The 21,092-nt window shown below is 53.1% G+C and overlaps 11 protein-coding genes across 11 annotated transcripts; 7 read left to right on the top strand and 4 right to left on the bottom strand.

The window, feature by feature from the left end:
* Nucleotides 1-263: 263 nt before the first annotated feature.
* Nucleotides 264-650, top strand: N7482_009183 (uncharacterized protein; the record flags this gene model as incomplete). Its single annotated transcript, XM_056691307.1, has 1 exon — nt 264-650. The coding sequence occupies one exon, from the start codon at nt 264-266 to the stop codon at nt 648-650; it is 387 nt and encodes a 128-aa protein (XP_056539013.1).
* Nucleotides 651-1,641: 991 nt separating this feature from the next.
* Nucleotides 1,642-3,128, top strand: N7482_009182 (SNG1 family protein; the record flags this gene model as incomplete). The annotated part of the gene is made up of 3 exons (XM_056691306.1): nt 1,642-1,747; nt 1,799-2,884; nt 2,977-3,128. 3 exons carry the CDS (start codon nt 1,642-1,644, stop codon nt 3,126-3,128), a joined length of 1,344 nt encoding a protein of 447 aa, XP_056539012.1.
* Nucleotides 3,129-3,376: 248 nt separating this feature from the next.
* Nucleotides 3,377-4,459, bottom strand: N7482_009181 (ankyrin repeat domain-containing protein; the record flags this gene model as incomplete). The annotated part of the gene is made up of 1 exon (XM_056691305.1): nt 3,377-4,459. The coding sequence occupies one exon, from the start codon at nt 4,457-4,459 to the stop codon at nt 3,377-3,379; it is 1,083 nt and encodes a 360-aa protein (XP_056539011.1).
* A 686-nt stretch (nt 4,460-5,145) lies between these two features.
* On the bottom strand, nt 5,146-5,928 carry N7482_009180 (uncharacterized protein; the record flags this gene model as incomplete). The annotated part of the gene is made up of 1 exon (XM_056691304.1): nt 5,146-5,928. The coding sequence occupies one exon, from the start codon at nt 5,926-5,928 to the stop codon at nt 5,146-5,148; it is 783 nt and encodes a 260-aa protein (XP_056539010.1).
* A 1,022-nt stretch (nt 5,929-6,950) lies between these two features.
* Nucleotides 6,951-7,351, bottom strand: N7482_009179 (Con-6 family protein; the record flags this gene model as incomplete). The annotated part of the gene is made up of 3 exons (XM_056691303.1): nt 6,951-7,035; nt 7,104-7,229; nt 7,302-7,351. The coding sequence occupies 3 exons, from the start codon at nt 7,349-7,351 to the stop codon at nt 6,951-6,953; spliced, it is 261 nt and encodes an 86-aa protein (XP_056539009.1).
* Nucleotides 7,352-8,587: 1,236 nt separating this feature from the next.
* Nucleotides 8,588-10,456, top strand: phoD (phosphate:H+ symporter; the record flags this gene model as incomplete). Its single annotated transcript, XM_056691302.1, has 3 exons — nt 8,588-9,129; nt 9,201-9,700; nt 9,777-10,456. Coding segments are annotated over 3 exons (1,722 nt in total), but the record flags the coding sequence as incomplete, so codon positions are not given.
* An 870-nt stretch (nt 10,457-11,326) lies between these two features.
* Nucleotides 11,327-12,374, bottom strand: N7482_009177 (uncharacterized protein; the record flags this gene model as incomplete). Its single annotated transcript, XM_056691301.1, has 3 exons — nt 11,327-11,343; nt 11,387-11,802; nt 11,857-12,374. 3 exons carry the CDS (start codon nt 12,372-12,374, stop codon nt 11,327-11,329), a joined length of 951 nt encoding a protein of 316 aa, XP_056539007.1.
* A 750-nt stretch (nt 12,375-13,124) lies between these two features.
* Nucleotides 13,125-14,273, top strand: N7482_009176 (uncharacterized protein; the record flags this gene model as incomplete). The annotated part of the gene is made up of 1 exon (XM_056691300.1): nt 13,125-14,273. One exon carries the CDS (start codon nt 13,125-13,127, stop codon nt 14,271-14,273), a length of 1,149 nt encoding a protein of 382 aa, XP_056539006.1.
* Nucleotides 14,274-16,452: 2,179 nt separating this feature from the next.
* Nucleotides 16,453-16,902, top strand: N7482_009175 (uncharacterized protein; the record flags this gene model as incomplete). Its single annotated transcript, XM_056691299.1, has 1 exon — nt 16,453-16,902. The coding sequence occupies one exon, from the start codon at nt 16,453-16,455 to the stop codon at nt 16,900-16,902; it is 450 nt and encodes a 149-aa protein (XP_056539005.1).
* Nucleotides 16,903-17,524: 622 nt separating this feature from the next.
* On the top strand, nt 17,525-18,386 carry N7482_009174 (glycoside hydrolase family 27 protein; the record flags this gene model as incomplete). Its single annotated transcript, XM_056691298.1, has 4 exons — nt 17,525-17,634; nt 17,715-18,013; nt 18,077-18,133; nt 18,196-18,386. 4 exons carry the CDS (start codon nt 17,525-17,527, stop codon nt 18,384-18,386), a joined length of 657 nt encoding a protein of 218 aa, XP_056539004.1.
* Nucleotides 18,387-18,494: 108 nt separating this feature from the next.
* N7482_009173 (alpha-galactosidase D) lies at nt 18,495-19,793 on the top strand (the record flags this gene model as incomplete). Its single annotated transcript, XM_056691297.1, has 1 exon — nt 18,495-19,793. The coding sequence occupies one exon, from the start codon at nt 18,495-18,497 to the stop codon at nt 19,791-19,793; it is 1,299 nt and encodes a 432-aa protein (XP_056539003.1).
* Nucleotides 19,794-21,092: the final 1,299 nt, after the last annotated feature.

The following is a 21,092-nucleotide window of genomic DNA, read 5'->3' as shown; positions in this document are numbered from 1 at the left end:
TCTTCGACCCTTTTTTTCTGGGCCGGACCCTGGATTGACATCTACGATTTACATCTACAATTTACATCTACATCTGCTCTGTTCTGCCGGATCGCTTCAAGCGTCTTAGGGTGTCGGTATGTACCTTGTGTTCGTCCTGTTTACTTGCTTTTGAACATGGTTGCTAACCTCCTCTCCCAGGACTCGTCCCTCGTTGTTCTTACTATATACACGTCTCACTCTACGTCCCTTTCGCTACCTATCCTCACCACCACACCGCGAAGATGCCGTTCCCTGTGCTCCGTGCCCTTGCGACTGCCACCTTCTTCCTCCTACAGACCCAAACAGCCACCTCGTTCCCCCTCATGCCCCGCGACATCCAATGGTCCTTTGACCTGTACCCAACACAAGCCTGCAACGGCACGGCCGACCCACACGCCGGCCACGGCAGCACTGGATGTCGTGCGGACCTCAACAGCGTCGCCTCGGCGTACACCTTGAACACCGTCGCCGACGGCTGCCGCATTGAATTCTACGACAACACCATGTGTGATGGCAATGAGCTTTCGGATATTGCAGGGCCCATGACGAGTCCTGGGACGTGCCGGGTGCCGAACTTGCACCGGCGGTATGCCTCGTACCAGGTTACTTGTGAGAAGGTGGAGGTGTGATCGCGACCGCGGGGGTTTGCGTAGCAGTGGGATTTGGGAAAACAGAACAGAAAGGGGCGGACCTTGGGAGGAATGATTTGCATGAACTGAATATGAATATCCCCGGGCGGGTTCCTGGTGATTTCCATATAAGATAGACCTTTTATGATTATTGTCGATCAGCGAACTGGACGTTTCTTTTTTTGGGGCATCCCTGATACTCCACTGGTACTCTTGTTAGACACTCCAGTCGCGTTTCTGGTAAATGATCTCTCCATGCAAATTCATCCATCCTATCATCCCCTGTGCCCTACGGCGAATCTCATTCGCGGAGCCCTGCTGGTCCGCGCACGGCCCCCGCACCGCCAGCCAATCGTGATCCCGTCTGCGACCAGGGTGATGGCGATGGAACACTCCATAGGAGGGTTGAGTTTGGTGCGTGCAACGTCCTGTTTCGTGTTAATCGGCGGGTTCGGGTCGAGAGGGCACACATTGGCTCTATTCGGACGTGAAACGGGCCCCTCGCCGGGGGGCGAAGGGAGGGATGTGATGTAGCGGAAGCTTCGTGCAGGCACGGACAAAAGTCTGATTTGCTTCTTGCTCATGTACAATGTACGCAAGCAAAGCATGGCCAGCCAATAGGTGAAATCTTCTGTTTCCTCCGCTCGGTCCTTCCCGACCGGGCCCACAATATGATCGGAATATACACTTCGGTGCTGCTGGCCCGTCAGCCAACGGTCAACCCCCAAATGCCGATCTTGCATACCCCGCCAGGAAGCTTATCCAGCAAATACTTGGAAACAGCCCAGACCCTTCACGATCTTGACAGAAGCTTGTCTGGATGAACCATATTTTGCGATGTGACACCCGGATTTGAACCAGGTCATCGCCCAAACCGGATTTCCGATTTTTCGACTGGCCCTGGAGCCGCCGGAAACGGATGCCGCTGGTCCTACTGCAACGGCGAGTTGAAGATTGAACTTCGAACTTCCGCACATCACACATCTTCATCATGTCGGTAGATAAGGCAGATGAGCCCATGCTGCCAGCCGTCTCCTTTTTCGACCCTGCGTTGAAGGAGGTCCGGCGGCGAGTGTTCTATCAATGGAGCCGGACTGGTAGGACGATATCTTCCCCACAAGTATATCGTGGCTGACCGGCCATCACAGTTTTCATCCTCTGCGTCTTCGTGTTCACCGTGCTATCCCTCTTCTGGGGCTCCCAATACAGCACTGAAAGCAAGTACTCCGAGCTCAAAGTCTGGGTGGTCGACTTCGACGGCCAAACCGACGCCTACCGCACCAGCGACCCCATCGTCGGGCCCGCCGTCACAAATGCAACACAATCCATTCTCGCCTCGCCAGGTCTGCACCTGGGCTACATCATCAAGAATGCCAGCAGCTTCAACAACGACCCCTGGGCCGTCCGTCAAGGCGTCTACGATGAGCACGCCCACGCCGCAGTCATCATCAACCCCAACGCCACGACCCTCTTGCAGGCCGCAATTTCGCGCCACAACACCAGCTACGACCCGGCCGGCGCCATACAGACGGTGATCATCACGGCCCGCGACGAAGACACCTACTACCACTACGTCCAGCCAGACCTCGCCATTTTTGAGAACACGGTACTCGCCTCCTTCGGCCCACAGTGGGCCCGCCAGCTCGTCACATCCGGGGTAAACCTAACCGCCACGCCCCCCCAAGCGATCAACCCAGCCATCGGCTTCACGCTCGTCGACCTCCGACCCTTCACGCCAGATGTTGCCGCACCCGCGGTCACCATTGGCCTCATCTACCTCATCATCATCGCCTTCTTCAACTTCCCCTTCCTAATGCCCATCCACGCGCAACTCATAAAACCAACCCCATCCCACCCGCCCCTCAAATATACGCAGTGGCTGGCCTGGCGCATCGTCTCCAACATAGCCGCTTACTTCTTCCTCTCGCTCTTCTACAGCCTCGTCTCGCTGGCCTTCGGCATCCCATTCTCCAATCAGCCTGCACCCGAGACGCTCTCCGCGAATAACCCTAACGCCTACGGCAAGGGCTCGTTCGTGGTGTTTTGGATGCTGAACTGGGTCGGTATGACGGCGCTGGGCCTTCCGTGCGAGAATATGGCTATGGTGCTGGGTTTCCCATGGAGTTCATTTTTCCTCATCTTCTGGGTTATTACGAATGTTGCGACGGGGTTTTATGCCGTGGAGCTTGCCAGTGTGTTTTATCGGTGGGGGTTTGTGTGGCCGTTGCATCGGAGTAAGTGCTTCTACCTACCACCTCTTCCGGAATGGGATGGCGTTGGGGTGGTGTGCTTTGCTAATTGGTTTCTTTCTTGCTTTGGGACACAGTTGTCGAGGCGATACGGACTATCCTGTTTGGTACACACTCGCGCATCGGGCTCGATTTTGGGGTCCTGTTGATTTGGGTCGTCGTGTCGATTGCCTTTTTCCCCGTTGCGACCTTTATCATGCGGTGGAAGATGAGGCGCGGATTGGCGTGATGATGTCACGATACTAATGCTGACCCTGATACTAATCGCAGTACAGGATGATCGGAAACTGGTGCCATCACATACACGCTTCGATGGATTCTCCATTCCTAATGCCAAGATATACTGACCTATATCGGGAATTCTTCCGGAACACCCCTGCTATGCTAGTTAGACGCGCATTGCGTCTTTTTTTAATTAAAATGTATTTAAATCACGTATTAAATTGTAATAATATATCTTTGACCTCCATCCCACCTTCAAACCCCACCGAGAGATGGATGGACTTGTCCAGATATCTGAGCGATGTAAGTGTCGAATTGAGGCCAGCATGTGGCCATGAGCGACTTTTTCCAACCTTTCTCTAACAGCAGCCGTGCAATCTCGACATGTCCTTCCGAAAGAGCAGCATACAGTGCATTGTCGTAAGGGCCCCCTTGCGCGTTCACATCAGCCCCTTTCTCCAACAGCAACCGGACAATCCCTTCATGGCCACCAAATGAAGCCGCCTGGAGTGGAGTGCCATAAGAGCCATGTTGCGCGTTGACATCAGCGCCTTTCTCTAACAGTAGCTGCGCAATCTCATTATGGTCTTTCCATAAAGCAGCCTGGAGCGCAGTACCATAAGCGCCACCTCGTGCGTTGATATCGGCACCCTTGTCCAACAGTAGCTGTGTTATCCCGGCAAGGCCTTTCGATGCAGCAGCCTGGAGCGGATTACCGTAGTGGCCACCCTGTGCGTTGGCATCAGCGCCGTTCCGTAACAGCAGGTACACAACCCCATCGTGGCCTTTCGACAAAGCGGCATATAGTGCATTTCCGCAAATGCCACCTTGCGCGTTAACATCAGCGCCGTTGTCCAGAAGCAGCTGTGCAATCCGTTCATGGCCTCCCAGCGAAGCAGCATATAGTGCATTGCCATGCCTGCCAGCCTGCACATTGATATCGGGACGTCCCTCCAACACTCGGTGAAGAAAATTGCTTTTACCCCGAGCGTTGACATCGGAACCATTCTCTAACAACCACCGTACCATCCGTTCCTTGACATCCGATGAAGCAACATATAGTCCATCTCCATAAAAGCCACCCGGAGCGTTGACATCGGCACCTCTCTCCAATAGCAGCCGTACAATCCGTTCATGGCCTTCTGATGATGCAGCGTATAGTGCATTGCCGTACGAACCACTTTGCGCGTTAACATCGGCGCCTTCCTCTAACAGTTGCTGTACAGTTTGTTCACAGCCTTTGGATGAAGCAACCAGGAGCGCATCGCCATCAAGGTCACGTCGTTCAGCTGTCGTGGCCTGTTGTGGCTGGTCGGGAAGCGGTGCGCTGCTCGCCATAGTGAGGGGTATTTGACATAGTGTAAAACAGGAGTAGGAGGGGGAGGACCCTAAAGCCAGCTTCGCCTGTTTAGACACGTGAGACATAAAAAGCGCTAAACCCAAAGTGAAAGACCTTAGAGCGTAAACTCATAGCTACTATCTAATTATTAACTCTACTCGATATTAACCTACGAGTTCTTACCTAATATAATATCATATGCTGCCTAAACGTGAAGAGGCCGGAAACAAAACCATATACATATTAGTAACACTACTTTCTCACAAATGTCATCCCGCAAAAAAAGAAAAAAGACATTCGAACCTTTAATATGACGATGCTATAGCAATATTCGAAATCCGATTCTCCTATAAACACACACAAATCCTTTCTCGGCCTGTATACAAAATCATTCAACCTGTATTTGGCTAAGTTATATATCACCATTTTCTCAGAATAGATCCCCTTTATTTCCGAAATATTTATGCATATATATCATTGTATCTTACTTAAAACTACCTTAGTATACACTGCCAGTTCCAAGTATGTGCTGGGTTGAGATGTATATATATAACTTTAATGTGTCTCCTTCCCGTCCTATCATCTACGCAGAAACTATATTCAGCCTGAGATTTACCGGCAATTAATGTTGGAAAGGCTCTCTGAGCATCATAACAAAGAGTACTGGAGTTAATCTAAACAAGTTTCACTGCTCTAAAGCCGGGCGTTCAAATTTCGCAACCGTAAGGCCCGTCATTAGAACTAGTTCCCGAAGATTAGCAGTCTCAATCTCATGACCATGCTCTAATCCATCGACAAAGACAAGACCTTCTCGATTCATAATAGCAATAACGGGAGCTATAAGCCCAGAAGTATCCCAGTGCCGTCCCCGGTGTTCCAGGTTAACCCGGCACAGGCGCGTATCCCGGTCCATAATGAATGGAACCTCCGCCGGGGCCTCTCCATATCCGGATTCCCAGTCGCGAAAACGCTCCCATATGAGCGTCTTAGGGTACACTTTTGGGAACTTCCCATCATCTACACCCTTATGTACACGCTGGAACTGGTAATACGACTGGTCGTTTTCGTCGAATCGCCAGAGTTCGCCATTAGCCAAGGTCACCCACCCTCGATACCGGAGGCAACACCTGCAGCACAGGAAGCCGGGGTAGTCGACGTCAATACCACCAATGGTGTTTTCGGCCTCAAACGGAATTGCCCCGGTGTCTCCGACCTTTAGGGATGCTATATCGTCATCGTAGCTCGTCACAATAAGGTCGTTGCAGCTCAGCTTATATGGCTTCGAATCTGGCTGTGGAAGCGAGATGCCGAAGTATGCGGGGCTCCAGATGTTGTATACCGGGAACATAGAGTCTTGCTTCCAGGAGGACCCTTGGGTTATTTGGAAGCACAGCTTGGGCTCCGATGAGAATAGGCACCAATTGCCTGTGTCAATGGCCCAGGGCTCAGCGCGTGTAATTCGGAACATGTCTGTGCATCTGGGGCTTGATGTATCTGGGGAAGCTTCCTGAATAGCACTGGAGACATCGAAGATCAGATACAATGCCAAAGGAATCGTGAGGATTGGAACACGCCGTACTCCGAGGTGAGCTTGTCATCCAGAGGACTGTCCATCATGGGTGAATGGTCGGAACTAAGGACAAAATTTGAGTCGTTATCAGGCGAAGACAAGCAATTTGCATTCGATAGGAGTAAATATACACAGGAAAGGGAGAAGCTACTGTACTTGAACACCGTAGCTTTATGAAAGAAATCTAGACGCCTACCCGTGAGAGGGTAATTTTGGCGACGACGTTAGCCTCATCCGTATAAGCCTTCCTTAGGCAACAGTTTCAGATTAGCGAGGCGGTTGGACCCTCGTGGCGTCGCTGCGCCTCAATGGCCGAAGGTACGCGGGAGGTAACTGTGAATCAGTCAGCAGGTCAAGTTCCAACAACATGGTATTTCAAAAACGAAGTATATCCTTCCCCCAGACGGTCATTGAATAAGGGAAAGTGGCAGGGGAAAGCGATCTCGCCAGATTCTGAAGGCTGCCGGGCTCTGGTGTTTTGAATGAAAAACTCTAGTTGCCTTGCATCGCCAATTCGGTTCTAAGACAGAGTGACGTATTATTGGAGTATGTCAGTGTATTGATACTGATACGGGAATATTGAAATCCCGAGTTTGAATATGGACTAGTGGGTTTTGGCGTTGGGGCTTGAGCATCAATCGAGGAGTGTAGGTGGTCGCACCAGTTTCAGGACGCACTGTATAGACTGCACTGCACGGGGATATCCGATTTCTGTGCAACGGTTGCTAAGAGTCCCTGCTACTTGATATTTTGACCATACATGTCTTACACGAGATCCGACTTTATCCACGAAATGAGAATAGACTTGAGATCTTGAGATTCATGATCCGCATCTATAACGATCGGAACAGCACTAATAGTGCTGATATATGGAGACTATGATCGGGCTGCTGCCCCACATGTACACCTGCGGAGCAGCCCTACTCAGCCGGCTCGCCCATGTCCTCCAATTTATGCGCCGCGCTGCCGCGGCCCTCGTCCGTGACACGCGGGTTGTGGATGGCCCTAGTGACATCAGCACCGAGTTCTTAGGGTCAACACCAGCTTTCTCCAGAGCAATGGGGGATACGTACGATCTCAGCCCACGCTTCACATTTTGCTCGTGGCGCTCGTCGTTGTTTTGATGACGGGATAGCCGGTCGACTTCTTCCTGGGCGTGGTGTTTGGCGGGCTCAGAGACCCTCTCGTTGTGAACGGCTCTGATCCGCGATGGTAGATTAGTATTTGGAGTTAGCTATGTGGAGAGAAGAGGGGGGAGGGTGGGTTGTCACGCTTTGTAGCCTCGCAGCTTGTTCTCTTCGCTGCCTCCTTGACGGCCCATGTCGGATGGTGATGGTGATGGTGATGTTAACTTTGGTGTTGATGTGGATACCCTGGATTGGACTTTCACTTTGGCTGGTTACCGATACTGTTCGGCGAAGAACGAGCTATGAATGGACCTTTTTTGTGATGCTTGTTTGAATGACCCTGTTTTGAGAATGTTTCCAGGTCGAGCGGTGCGGTATAAATATTTGTCGTTATTCGGGTCCGCCACGCGTGGCCAGGTTGGCGACGGTTGACGTTGGCGTGATGTCGGGATGACACTCGGAATGAACTGTCCGCCGCGGGATCCATGGTTAATGGACGAAAGGAGGCGATGGGAGGGGGGCCGTGGATGGGTATGCTTGGTAGGAGACGGGCCTTCGGTTGAGCCACCGTGACGTGGAAAGACACTTCTAGACCGTCTGCGGATGCATAGGTGCATCTGCATGGGAGATCAATTGGCACAAAGGATAGGGCTCGAATCCCGCAGCATCCTGAACGTGCGGCTCTCCATAAGCATCCATCAGTTTGAACCTCGTGGCCCAGACATGTAAATCACCGAGTATTATGGGATGTGGGATGTTCATCCCGAGTCAATTCTGTAGGTGCCATCATGGGCATGCCCTGCCACATGAGACGAAACCGCCTCACTCGACGTTGGTGAGTATGTCAGCCAGCTAAGCCGAGATGGTTCCTGAAAAAGCAGGGCTGGGAAGGTCTCTGCTATGGCCAATGGGGAAGGCACATGGGGAGTCTATTGCAGATAAGGTTTGCAAGGTTTTGGCTGGCAGGTCCCGCACCCACGGAAGGCGTGGCAAGGCGCACCTGCTGCACCGACTGGCGCTTGTCCATCCGACCCGTGCTCCGATCCCGCCCTCTGATTGGTCGATTCAGAAGTATGAGTGCCGGGTAGCAGGCCGCAGCTCAGAGCTTCGGCGGCCCTCCGACAGGACCGCACTTGATGCATTACTGCAACAGGTAAGTAGCTGCTAGTCCCTGCATGGTACTGCGTGCCTACACATTACCTGCTCCTTCTTGGGGACTCCGAGACTGGCTGCCACGCACCGTGTAACCGTCATTGTTGTGCCTTATCCTCCGCGATAGTCGCCGGCTCACCCTCTTCATCTTTTCACTTGCCTGCTCTCCTCTCACTGGAACTTTCTTTCTCCTCCTCTTTACTCGCGTAGACTACTATTCGTCTCAACATCACTCTCAACACGGTCGTTGTGGCTTTGTATCTCTCGACGAAACAACGATGGCCACCACCCGCCACGTCGTTGACCGGGATCTCGAGGAGAGTGCTGTCCCCGTTGACAGTGAGCTGTCGTCCATCATGGATGCCAACGAACGCCGCCGGGCCGCACTAGCCCGCATCGATAACGCCAAGTTCGGCTGGTACCATGTACGCGCCGTCGTCGTCGCCGGCGTCGGCTTCTTCACCGACTCATACGATATCTTCGCCATCAACCTGGCTGTCTCCATGCTGGGCGTTGTCTACTGGCAGGATGCCAAGTCAGGTGCGGGCAAGTTACCTTCCAGCTCTGACACGGCCATCAAGGTGGCGACTTCAGGTGGAACAGTTATTGGCCAGCTGTTCTTTGGATGGCTGGCAGATCGTATTGGACGAAAACGCATGTACGGCATCGAGCTCATGATCATCATCATGGCGACCCTGGCCCAGGCCCTTTCGTCGAACTCGCCGGGAATGTCGATTACCGGCCTGCTTATTTTCTGGCGTGTCATCATGGGCATTGGCATTGGAGGGGATTACCCGCTGTCCTCAATCATTACCTCGGAGTAAGTCTCATGGGGCGGTTGCTGGGGACACGCCAAACAGCGGTTTTACATTTTGGACTGACTTCAGCCAGGTTTGCCACCACCAAGTGGCGCGGTGCCATGATGGGAGCCGTGTTTGCCATGCAGGGCATCGGGCAGTTTGCTGCTGCCATAGTCGCCCTGATCGTCACTTCTGGCTTCAAAGAGTCTCTCGAAACTGCCAAGGATGTGGCTCACTGCAGTGGTGTCTGCCGACTGGCAGTCGACAAGATGTGGCGAACAGTCATCGGCTTCGGTGCGATCCCCGCCTGTGCTGCTCTATACTATCGCCTGACCATCCCCGAGACACCTCGATACACCTTTGATGTGAGTCGTGACATCCTCAAAGCTGACGAGGATATCCGTGCATACATCAAGGGCCACCCTGAGGGACATCCCGATGAGATCCAGCGCATCCGGGTTCTGCGCCAGGATAGTCTCGAGTTCCTCACGCCCAAGGCGAGCTGGAATGACTTTCGACACCATTATGGACAGTGGAAGAACTTCAAAGTTCTTCTGGGGACTGCGGGATCCTGGTTTTTCCTTGATGTCGGTATGTTCATTCCATCACCATGGTTTTTGATTTTATTCACGTCTCCAACACTCATTCCCTTTTTTTTCTCCCCTAGCTTTCTACGGTCTCGGCTTGAACAACTCGATTATCCTCAATGCGATCGGCTGGACTGGAGGCAAGAACGTTTACGAAACCTTTTACCGCAACGCAGTCGGTAACCTAATCCTCATCTGCGCCGGTGCTATTCCGGGTTACTGGGTGACCGTCGCAATCGTGGACGTCCTCGGCCGCAAGCCAATCCAGATGGGCGGCTTCATCATTCTGACAATCCTGTTCTTCATAATCGGCGGCGCGTACGACTCCCTCAAGCAGTCCCACAACGGTCTGCTTGCGCTCTATGTTCTGGCCCAGTTCTTCTTCAACTTCGGCCCCAACGCAACTACATTCATTGTTCCGGGCGAGTGCTTCCCCACCCGCTACCGCTCCACGTCTCACGGCATCAGCGCCGCCTGCGGTAAGGTCGGTGCCATCATCGCACAGTGTGTCTTCGGCCCGCTGGTGCACAAGGGTGCAAAGCCTGGCAGTTCCGACACTCCCTGGCTCAATCATGTCATGAAGATCTTCGGCGCCTTCATGTTCTGCGGCATCTTGACGACCTGGCTCATTCCTGAGACGAAGCGTCGCACCCTTGAAGAGCTGTCTGGTGAAGATTATGGGCGGCCGGAGGAGTTGAATACACCAGATAGGGAGAAGTCGCGGGACCCCACCGTGGTTGCCACCGCTACCACCGTGCAGGGTCAGTAGACGCATGTGTAACGGGATACTGGATTTGTCCGCGTGCCACCCTAGCCAACTCGCCTGCGATGACAGATACAAATCAATAGCACAGCCAAGGGAGGCCTAATGGGCGGTTGATGGAGGCGCGATGCGGCGAACATGGCAGGCTTGACATTATCTCAGTTCGTTTTCTCCTTTCCTTGTTTTCATTTTCTTTGGTCCTGCGTTCATTTATGGCTAGTGGTGGTAATAGAATCTCGGCTGGAGGGAGGCCAGGAGGCTTATCTAGTTACAAATGCGATATGGCTCGGGGCTGCTATGCTAGCTAACTTATGGAGCGGTAATTCGGTAATTAGCTAATGGGAAATAAAGAATGTTTGCCTTTCGTCTTTCTCATCCCCTGATACCCCTCCTATGGTAATTTTTGATTGTTCTGCTAATGAATCTATGTTGTCGGAAGGGGCAGGGATGATGGTTACCGACATGTTCTATGTCCTTTGCGACACCACAGTAGGTGTGCTGAGCTGAGGCGAAGGAAGGCATCTTCGGAGGATTTTAAGCCTGCGTTGTGCGGGTTGTACAGGTGCTGGCTTGAGATACTACCACGCGAGACCACGCGACCTTTTTTTGGGTTCTGTGTGTGTGATGGAAACAGGGTGTTTACCAGGTTCTATTCTGAGTCTTCTCTGCCCTAGGACATTCGGGCAGTCAACGAGGTGATCTTGACTGCAATGTATCACGGTCTTATAGCGTGATTGAAACACACCAGCAATGACGTCTATATCAAGGGGGTGTCGAAGAATATTAGTCAAGGATAATTCTGATGATAGTAATACTCGAGAGAGCACTACCTATTTTCTTCGAGGAACGCATTTCAGGTTTATCTACTCATGGATCATCCCGTTCTAGTGAATTTAAGTGAAAATGGGGGATCCCTCCCAAGCATACGTCGCACGTCCTCTTCACTCTGTGGCCAGTCATGCAGGGTCACACTGAACTCAGGGACGTGAATATCCATAAGTGCCCCTAGTCGTCCGGCGAGTCCACCTTCAGTAGCCCACTTATCTGTCTCTGAACTCTTCCCACCATCCGGAAGGCGTAATGTGATATCAAGGCGTCGAAGGCCGCACGCGCTCATTGGGCTCAATACTTGACAAACACGCCTCCAATTCTGCGCGGAAGCTTCCGTCCAATCATAGCTCCGCGCATCACGCGTGCTAAACCACACGAGAGTATCGATACCCATCTTGCGAATGGCTGCAATTCTCTGAGGCAGCATTGCCAGAGGAAATGACAGAATGGCGCGGAGATCTCGTAGACTGAAGCAATTCTCCGCGTAGAGAAGATCAATCGACTCCGAATATCTGTCAGCCCGTTAGTTCCGAAGACGGCCATTGCCTGTGGATGTCGACACTTACATTTGACGGCATGAGCACAGCAGGCCAAGGCCAGGTGACCGGTCATATTTCGAAGAACGTTGGGCTTTTTTAGGGGGATCCCAGCACTGATGACACCACGTCGATCGCGTAGGGTCTGTTTCGTGGCATCGGATACCACACAAACGACCGGAGATGGCAGCAACATGTAGAATCCGATTATCGGGCGGAGCCAATATTGCTTCGTATATCTTGTGTCGAATCTCGAATGGTAACCGGTCTAGGAAGAGCGACTGTGACTGATCATATGTCCGTTGTGCTTTTCGACCAGGGGACGTTTCAGGTAGGGGCAGTGTTAAAGCACGCTTTCGCTGGCGATGTAGCGGGCGGACTGGTGCCTCCATTGCTTTCAATTTTCGGATCATTCCTCGGCACACGCTATATGTGATGGCGAAGGGCAATGCTGGTAGAATGATGATGGCGAAGGGCACGAGAATCCATAGCGACGGTTGTGGCACCGCAGGGCTTGGAGATGTGGTACCCCCGGTTGGTTGGGACATTGCGGTGTTGTAGATTCCACAGGATGGAATTGTAATCGTCGATGCGGTCTGCATCTCATGTTGGATGCCGACGCAGATATATGTTCAGTCGCAGAGGTTGGGTGGCCTTGGGCGGTCCTGGCAACGCAAGGCTGACAGCAACCACTCCGTTTCCTGGCTGGCGCTAGTTTTGCCCAACCGTGGTGAGGTTCAAAATCTTGGCTTATATATATATATATCTTGGCTTATTCCTTCCGCTTCGACTCGGCTGAAGGTTTCCCAGCGAGCCGTTGTGTGTGATTTATATGGCCTTGTCCATTCCCCGGTAACGACCTATTGCGAGTGAATATTGTAGCTAGGACAGTAACACGGCCTCTAACGACTATGCCAGAGCTAAACCAAAGCTTCTCATCGCTGACAAGTAGGCATAGCGCATTAAATAAGGTTCGAGTCAGACACCTTACTAGATCATAGTTGTGGAACCTGGTCCAGCCCCCGTCATACTTTCATATTGTCATCATACTGTCCGCCAGTAAACTGTGGAGGCTACTATCTTTTTTGGTTGGATCGGTGACCAGGCTATTTTCGCGATACCTCGATCTCGTGGGGGTACCTTCCGGTGATATCGCTTCTTCGACTTCTTCATGCGCCGTGCATCTACCCGCATCTCATTCTGTCTCGCCGCACCCGACAAGTGAATGGGAGACCCCTCTTCTACCTTCATCGTCATCTCTGCTGATCACCCTCGTCCTCTTCTTCTGCAATCCAACCATGGCCAAGCGGCGGGGTACCTATTCAGCTGTAACCACGGCTGGCGACGTGACCCGAGGAAAAGGGCGTCATCGCGACAAGGCCACCCCATCGTCGACTGAAGATAATTCCTCCTCAGTATCATCGGGAGCTTCGTCAGAAGAGCCCTCGAAAGAGGCATCCAACAATGAGAGCCGAGGTCCTTCTCGCGCTAACGAGAGCCCATCAAAAAGACAGAGGGAAACTACCTCGTTCGAAAGTAACTACGCGCCCTGCCCTACCAGTACCAACCTCATCACCATGCCAGACAAGGACTCGCGCATCACTCAGATCGCCACCAAGGCGAACGAACATATTGCAGCCCTACGCCTCGTCGCCGACTCGGTCGCGCAACAGCGACAACTCGCCGCTGGCGCCGTCCTGTGCAGCCCCCTCTGCTGGGCCTTGATCCCTCTCGTTCCAGCATGCATTTACTACTCGCCATATCAAGAGCGCGTCGATAACTTGACAATCTTCCTTCTCTGCATCGGGATCTCCATGGCTTTTGGAGTCGCCGTGAAGTGGTCGGTACGAGGATACCTGGACGCGGCCGAGAAGGTAGGTACGTGGAGGTGGCTATACGGCTTTGAGGACAAGTCCAAGACAAAGGCGCGACGACAGGAGACTGACACCAAGCCAATGCACATGGATGAGGGCTCTCATATCCGCTCGATGGGCTCCATCTGCAAGCGGGACTTCGTTCTCGTTGCTCGACTGACGGACGACGGCGATATCATCGGCACCATCATTCTCCGTGTCGTACCCATTACCACTTCCTCTGAGAAAGCGAGCCGGTCAAAGAGCTCCCAAAAGCGGTGCCAGATGATACACCGATCACCCCAGCCCTGCAAGGTGGTCATCCGGGCCTGGACTGTGAAGCAGAGCCACCGTGGGGCCGGAATCGGTGCATGGATGCTCAAAGACGCACTGGTGCTGTGTCTGCAATATGGCTGGATGGGGCCGGAGTTTGCGGCGGACCATGCCAATTCTGTGCGTGTTCTTCCGAGCGTGTTTAATGGGTGGATTGATAGGATGGAGGCTCGGGCGAAGAACAGGCTGGCGCGGGATATCGAGATATTTTGGGCGAAGCTGGAAGAAGGGAATGAATGGGCCATGCGGAGTGTTATTTGAGAGGCTGATTCTTTATCCTTAGGTGGGCTTGGAGACAGCGAGTGGCCTGATGGCGTCTGAGGATTCCACTGGATGTGTTAGGAGAGTGTATTTTGTTAACAGCGATGATTTGCTATGACCATACCCAAAGATGACGAAAGTGATACATGTTGAAAAATGATCATAATGGCTACATATGTTAAGACGTCCCCTCGGTACATCGACTTCAAGAGCAGCACCCATGGAGGTTGACCGTTCCCACGACTGGACTAACCCTAGAAGCAGTAATTTCCTCCCACAACTGAAACCAGAAAACACGGATTAGCACATCGTGGGGAAAGCTGCTGTATTATCTCCGAAATCTGGGATCGGGGGCACGTTACCTACTAAGGCTGAGGCGTCCAAACTCCGCGGATGTAGATTCGCTCCAGGAATTAGGAACCTACGGGCATATTTACTGTTTTAGGGCTGAGCTCGGAGTGTGCTGTTTGACGAATGGCGGCTGCAATCTGCCTCGTCTACTACCAATTCTTTCCCCAGCTAGGGCACTCTCACTCGATCAGCCGCCAGCCAACACGCCGACCAATCTCTGGCCGCAAGCTGCAATCCATCCCGAGCGCAAACCCGGTTGCTGTCCGGGAGCACACCCATCCCCCTGAATACCCCAGAGCCAGCCCTTTAGCCATGTTCCGAGCGCTATTTGTCGTCCCAGCTACGCCCAGCCCGATGACGGGCGGGCACATTTGCCGGCAACCCTGACCAACAGCGTTCCCGACAGGCGTCCGGTCCACCCGCCGATTCACAAAGCATTTTATCAGGCGCGGGTGAGGCGTGGTGGCGTGCTGGGGAAGGGTGCGTGCGAACAGGCTAAAGCGGTGCGACTTCATCCGTCCAGGTCCCAGGGTGGAGAGTGTGGGATGTGGGGATGACCACGGGGTTTCCGCTCTCTCGGCATGGGGTTCGGGCTCTTCCGTGTTGGCAGAGTGGTCTGCTATAGTTGGTGCTTTGCAAACCTATGCCGGATGAAGACGACTATACAGGGCCGGGGTCCACGTCGAGGTCTTTAGGGTTCTGTTGGAAAGAGGATTTCCCGCAGAGGCCCCTTTACCATTCCGGCATCCAGCTAACCCATCTTCCTAGTTGAACAACTTCGCCGTCGCAACCGCGACATCACCATTTCTGGACAAGAGCGAGCTCGGTGCCTTCGTCTTCTTCGGCTGCGTCACCACCATCGGCATCTTCTACGTTATCTTCCTGGTCCCTGAGACGCGCAGCCGCACACGAGAGAAATGGATGAGCTCTTTGGCTCAGCCGGCATGGCCACTGCGGACGCCACGCGCAAGGACCGCATCGAGCGCGAGATGGGACTCCTCGCGCTGGTGGGTGTGGAAGGTTCCGAGAGTGAGCAGAAGATAAGAAGAGGTCTCGCATAACAAGGAGTATGTGAGCGAGTCGGATCCCGTGAAACAGTAGGCGTCAAGAAACGTTGTGATATGTGCTGAACCAGACGGGCTGCTGGCTGGTTGTTGCTTGAATGGAGTGGTCGTCTGCCTGGTTCTGTCATGCAAGGAGTCGCAGAAACCCGACCGGTGAGGCGTTTGATGTACCCGAAACTATACCTTATCTATCAATACTTGGGCTAGATAGCATGGATCTATTGTGCATCGCTCATACTATTCGCTTAGCCGCTAGATATGGGTAGACTCGATATAGGTCCAACTGACTCGGCTCATCAGTAGGATGTGAGTAGTATAAGGAGTCTTGATGAAACTGCAGGGTGAGATCCATGTGGCGTGTAACTAGTTGGCCCATCATGCAGTAGCGCTCATCCTGCAGCCCACACGTCACACTAGACTCACAAGTACCACAGTACCCTCAGGGAGAGCGTGTAGGACGCAGCTGTCTTCCATGAACCTGTGGGCGATTGTGATTGATGAAGTGGTCTTCGCGTACGTCGTGACGGTAGGCTTAGGGTGCGCCTGTTCCCTTATGCCGATACTTGATTTTTCACTTATTGCATGATCGCGGCCTTGACTTGTCTGCTCTTCTGTTCTACTCTCTCTTCCATAAGCCCGGCCCATTCTGAAACCCTCACCCACCAGACTTCCTCACCTCAACTCGGCCCAACCGCGCTCCACTGAGCTCTTGACCACCTCGCCCACACCCACCAACTACCAACTACCAATTACCAACCACCACAATGCCCGCTACAAAAGCCACCACAACTGCTGCCAGCACCGCCTGTATCGGTAACATCTACGAGCTCCCCAATGTGACCGACGCAGCCTGCGGCGGCCCCGTCACCGGCAACATGACCTCCGCCTTCGACTCCTGCTGCAAGGGCAACAGCCCCGTCCAATACGACAACGACTGCGGCATCTACTGTCTAGCGCAAGAGCAGACTGTCGGCGAACTGACCACGTGCCTCGAGCAAAAGAGCGGCACCAACTCCATCTTCTGCAACCAGCGCAGCAACGCGACGGCCACGGCTGCGGCTACGACCAAGGCCACTAGCACTGGCACTTCGACCAGCACCGGGTCTGCCCACACCAGCTCCGGCGCGGCTGTGGCCAACCAGCCTGTGTCAAAGACGGGCCTGGGGGTGATCGCGATGCTTTTCTGCTCGGCATTGATGAGCATGGTTGCGTAGGTGTCGGCATCAGCCTCATCTGCGGTGGGAATGGCGATGATGATACGGATATGACCTGAATATAATAGAGGAAGAGGGAATGGCCATGAGAATTGGATAGGCCGAGCAAACTGCATTGTGCGTTTATGAGGTGTGCATAGTTGAAATAAGCATCCAAGCCCTCGCTAGAGCCCAGAGAGCACGATGGGGCCTCCGTCATTGTCTCCATTTTGTTTGCGTCTCGTGTACCATTACTTAGCACCACATAATCCGCCTAGTTTGCAAATATACCCCCATATTCCTATATTCCTGCATTGGTGTATTTGAATATTTTGGTGGTCAGTCCAGAGCGTATGGGGCGCTCCTGAAGACTTGAGGGAGCCCCGCTGCCGATCGCAGATCACGGCATTGGGATCCGCCGCGTCCCCGCGTTAGTCTTGTTTTCGACAGGCCCGTTTAGGCAATTTCCCGTCGCAGGGTTGTTGGTCCCCCGTGGATAGTATAGTTCCGCCGACTTTACCCCGCTGCAGGCCAGGGACCGGCGTGCGGGGAGGTGTCACATATATAACTGACTCTTGCGTGGCAAGTTAAGGTGTGTATAGCTGCCAGGTAGGAGGCAGGCAATAGTCAAGCATTATCTAAGATGTTTGGGGCGGCAATTGTTCTGCCGGTCCTGTTGACGGCCCATCTCGTTTATGCGGCCGCTGTGAGACCACGACTTGATAATGGCGTGGCCAAAACACCGCCAATGGGGTACGCCACCCGGGACCAAATGACAAACAGGATACCACAGGATACCACAACGATGTCCGGCTGTGGCTAATTGCATGCAGATGGAATACGTACAATCACTATTCGTGCTCGCCAAACGAGACAATTGTCAAGTCCAACGCAAAAGCCCTGGTCGACCTGGGCCTTGCAGATCTCGGCTATCGCTATGTGACGACAGACTGTGGCTGGACCGTCCGGGATCGGACGGCCAATGGGTCGCTGACGTGGAATGAAACCCTCTTTCCCAACGGGTTTCCCGCGCTGGGGGAGTATATCCATGGCCTTGGTCTGCTGTTTGGGGTCTACGAGGATGCGGGCATCCGATCGTGCCAGATTAACATACAGCAGGCGGGAAGCTTGTGTAAGTCGCGGAGAATGAGCTCCTGCCGTACATGCGATGAGCGAATGCTGACGGGCCTGTAAGACCACGAGGCCCAGGATGCTGCGTTGTTTGCGTCGTGGAACATTGATGCTCTGAAGTGTAAGTACTACGTTGATATGCAAGTCTCAATGGGAGGTGATGGCGTAGCTCACCCTCGGCAGACGACAATTGCTTCTCCGATGCGGCGACAGGCTATCCGAACGTCAACTACGCGCCAAGCACCTCGCCAAGTGCTCGATATGCGAACATGACTAAAGCCCTGGCAGCCCAAAACCGCGCCGTGCTCTTCCAGATTTGCGAATGGGGCGTCGACTTCCCGGCACTATGGGCGCCGTTGCTGGGACATACGTGACGCATCGGCAACGATATCATTCCAGCCTGGCGCGCGATCTTCCGAACCTTGAATCAAGCCGTCCCGCAGACGTCGTTCGCTGGTCCAGGCCAATGGCCGGATCTGGACATGCTGGAGGTAGGAAACAACATCTTGACGCCCGCAGAGGAGCAGACTCACTTTTCTCTGTGGGCCATTCTCAAGAGCCCCCTGGTCATTGGAGCCGCTTTAAACGATGAAACGACTTCCATTGGCGATGTGTCACTCTCGATTCTGTCTAGCAAGGATGTCATCTCCTTCAATCAGGACGCTTTGGGTGTCAGTGCTAACTTGAGACGGCGGTGGTCCGAAGAGCAATACGAAGTCTGGAGCGGCCCTCTTGCTAATGGCAGAACCGTCGTGGCGCTGATCAATTGGGCCGCTGGTTCGCGGGAATTGACACTGAATCTGCCTGACGTTGGAATCCAGCACGCGGGGACAGTGAAAAACATATGGGCCGGCCAAACCATCAGGACTGTCAAGACGTCGTATACGGCGACGGTCGACGCTCACGGAGTCATGCTACTAGAACTCGAGGATACGACAGAGGCCGGTCTCTACCCTAGCAACAAGTTTGCATCATCCGTGGGGTTTGTCGTCTTCACCGCGAAATGGGCCACATTCTTTGTGCTGACTCTCTACAGCAACAAAGTGACGTTTGACTCCGTCTATGCCAACACGTCGAGCTCCAACCACACCATTTCCATCGTATTCTCACGCCCTGCTTCGTCGAGTACCAGTATCACCGTGCAATCGTCCACTAATCCGAGTAAACACACCATCCACGTGCCAGCATCGAGCAAGAGCGTATCGACTTCCATCTCCCTAACCGCCGGATCCAGCAACAAGGTCGTCATCGACTCGTCTCTTGCCATACACTCCATCCAAATCAAATCCCCTCTCGGCACGTATTACCCATCAACCGAGTTCACTCTCACAGGCTCCGCATCACTCACACAGTGCGGTGACGGATTCTGTCAGCCAGTCGGCGCCAAGATCGGCTTCCTGGACAGCACGAACACAGCCAAGGTCACAATTTCCGCGACAATCCCGTCTTCGTCAGGTGATGCCACGGCGTCCAAGTACCTTGAGCTCGACTATATCAACAACGACATCGCCTTCTCGTCGTCCTGGGGCTGGGGCTCAAATTCTCGGAATGTCACGATCTCAGTGAATGGCGGGGAGCCCGTGAGGCTTGAGGTGCCGCTTTCTGGCCGTCATAGCGAGCTCTTTGGGCCTGGGCTCGGCTGGTGGGATACCTCATCACTGGGTGTCTTAGTTGGTGGTTGGAAAGATGGTGACAATGAAGTTGTCGTTGCAAATGTGGCTGGCAGTGATGCCTTTCAGACCTGGGGTGCTGACTTTGTTGGAGTTAGGGTCTACGACTAGTTTCCATATAGATCACATGCCGTATGCTATTGGCTTGCCAGGCCTTTGAAAATCCACGTGATTATACACATTAACGCTGCTTCCTTCTGGTCTGGCCATTGAGCGGCCTGTGAGGGGTTTATGATATAATATCCACGTGATTATCTACTTCACGCTCTTCATCTGGCCAATGAGCACCCTGCGAGTCGTTTGCAGAATACATGTGACTATCTACATCCTTCTGGTCCGGCCAATGAGCACTCAGATCTATACGCAAGCCTGGTCACAGGTGATTCGACTTCAAGCATGTGCACGGTATTTTCCGATGAAGGTGAATGATCCTCCAGAATATATAAGCTCTCCCGTGCTCCTGATCACCATTGTAGGATCTTTCCTTCAGCACCATCCTTGTCATCCTCATCCTTTGCCTTTTACCCCTTCTCAGAGTTCTTTGATGCCCTCACCCTCTCTCACCACTTCCAGCCGCTCTGGTTAGAGTGCCGATTATCTGACGACTGCTCTTGTTCTTCTTGGCATGACCCATCAAAGAGACCTGACGACGGTGGGGTTTAGTCTATATAGGGGTGCCACCTTGCCTTCACGAGGATGTATCTCCTATATAGACTAAACCTTACCGTCGGTGGGTGCCGTTGACGGGCCTGCTACTTGGTTTCATTCTGTGCATGATGAACATGGCCAAATGGTTTGAATGGCTGCCGTCGTCGACTGGGTGATAGCCCTGATGGTGGTTGAGATTTGCTGACTACACAGACTCAGGGTCACAGCTCTAATATATACTACCTGGAAACGCGCACAGTCAACCACAAACGAAGCAGGACCATCAAAGAGACCTGACGACGGTAAGGTGTAGTCTGTATAGGGGTGCCACCTTGCTTGCCCGAGGATGTATCCTCTATATAGACTACACCTTACCGTCGGTGGGTGCCTTTGATGGGCCTGCTACCTGTTTTCATTGTGTGCATAAGGAAATTGGCCGGCTTTGGATGTGTTGGGTCATCACGGATCTGATGTCTGCGCCAACGTCCCCCATGGAGTACATCCCGCTCTTAATACGCCAGGCAAGTTCCCTACCAGTAAGGCATAAACTGAACACGAAGCAGACAGCAACCGACTCAGCCCATGACTGCTATGGGCAGTTTCCCACCTTCCAGCGAACATCTTTGGGCTCCAATCATCTCCGACACGACGAAGCATTACCAAGTGTGACCACCAACACCAAGTGAAAACGACGGCAAGTCAAGAAACGGACAACTGAAAAAGCAACATGAGTCTACTTGAGAGGAGAATGGGCTTGTTCGT

This window comes from Penicillium canariense (genome assembly GCF_028826845.1).
Source record: "Penicillium canariense strain IBT 26290 chromosome Unknown utg000007l_segment0_segment0, whole genome shotgun sequence".
Classification (NCBI taxonomy): Eukaryota; Fungi; Ascomycota; class Eurotiomycetes; order Eurotiales; family Aspergillaceae; genus Penicillium; species Penicillium canariense.
This window is presented reverse-complemented; position numbering and strand designations above follow the sequence as displayed.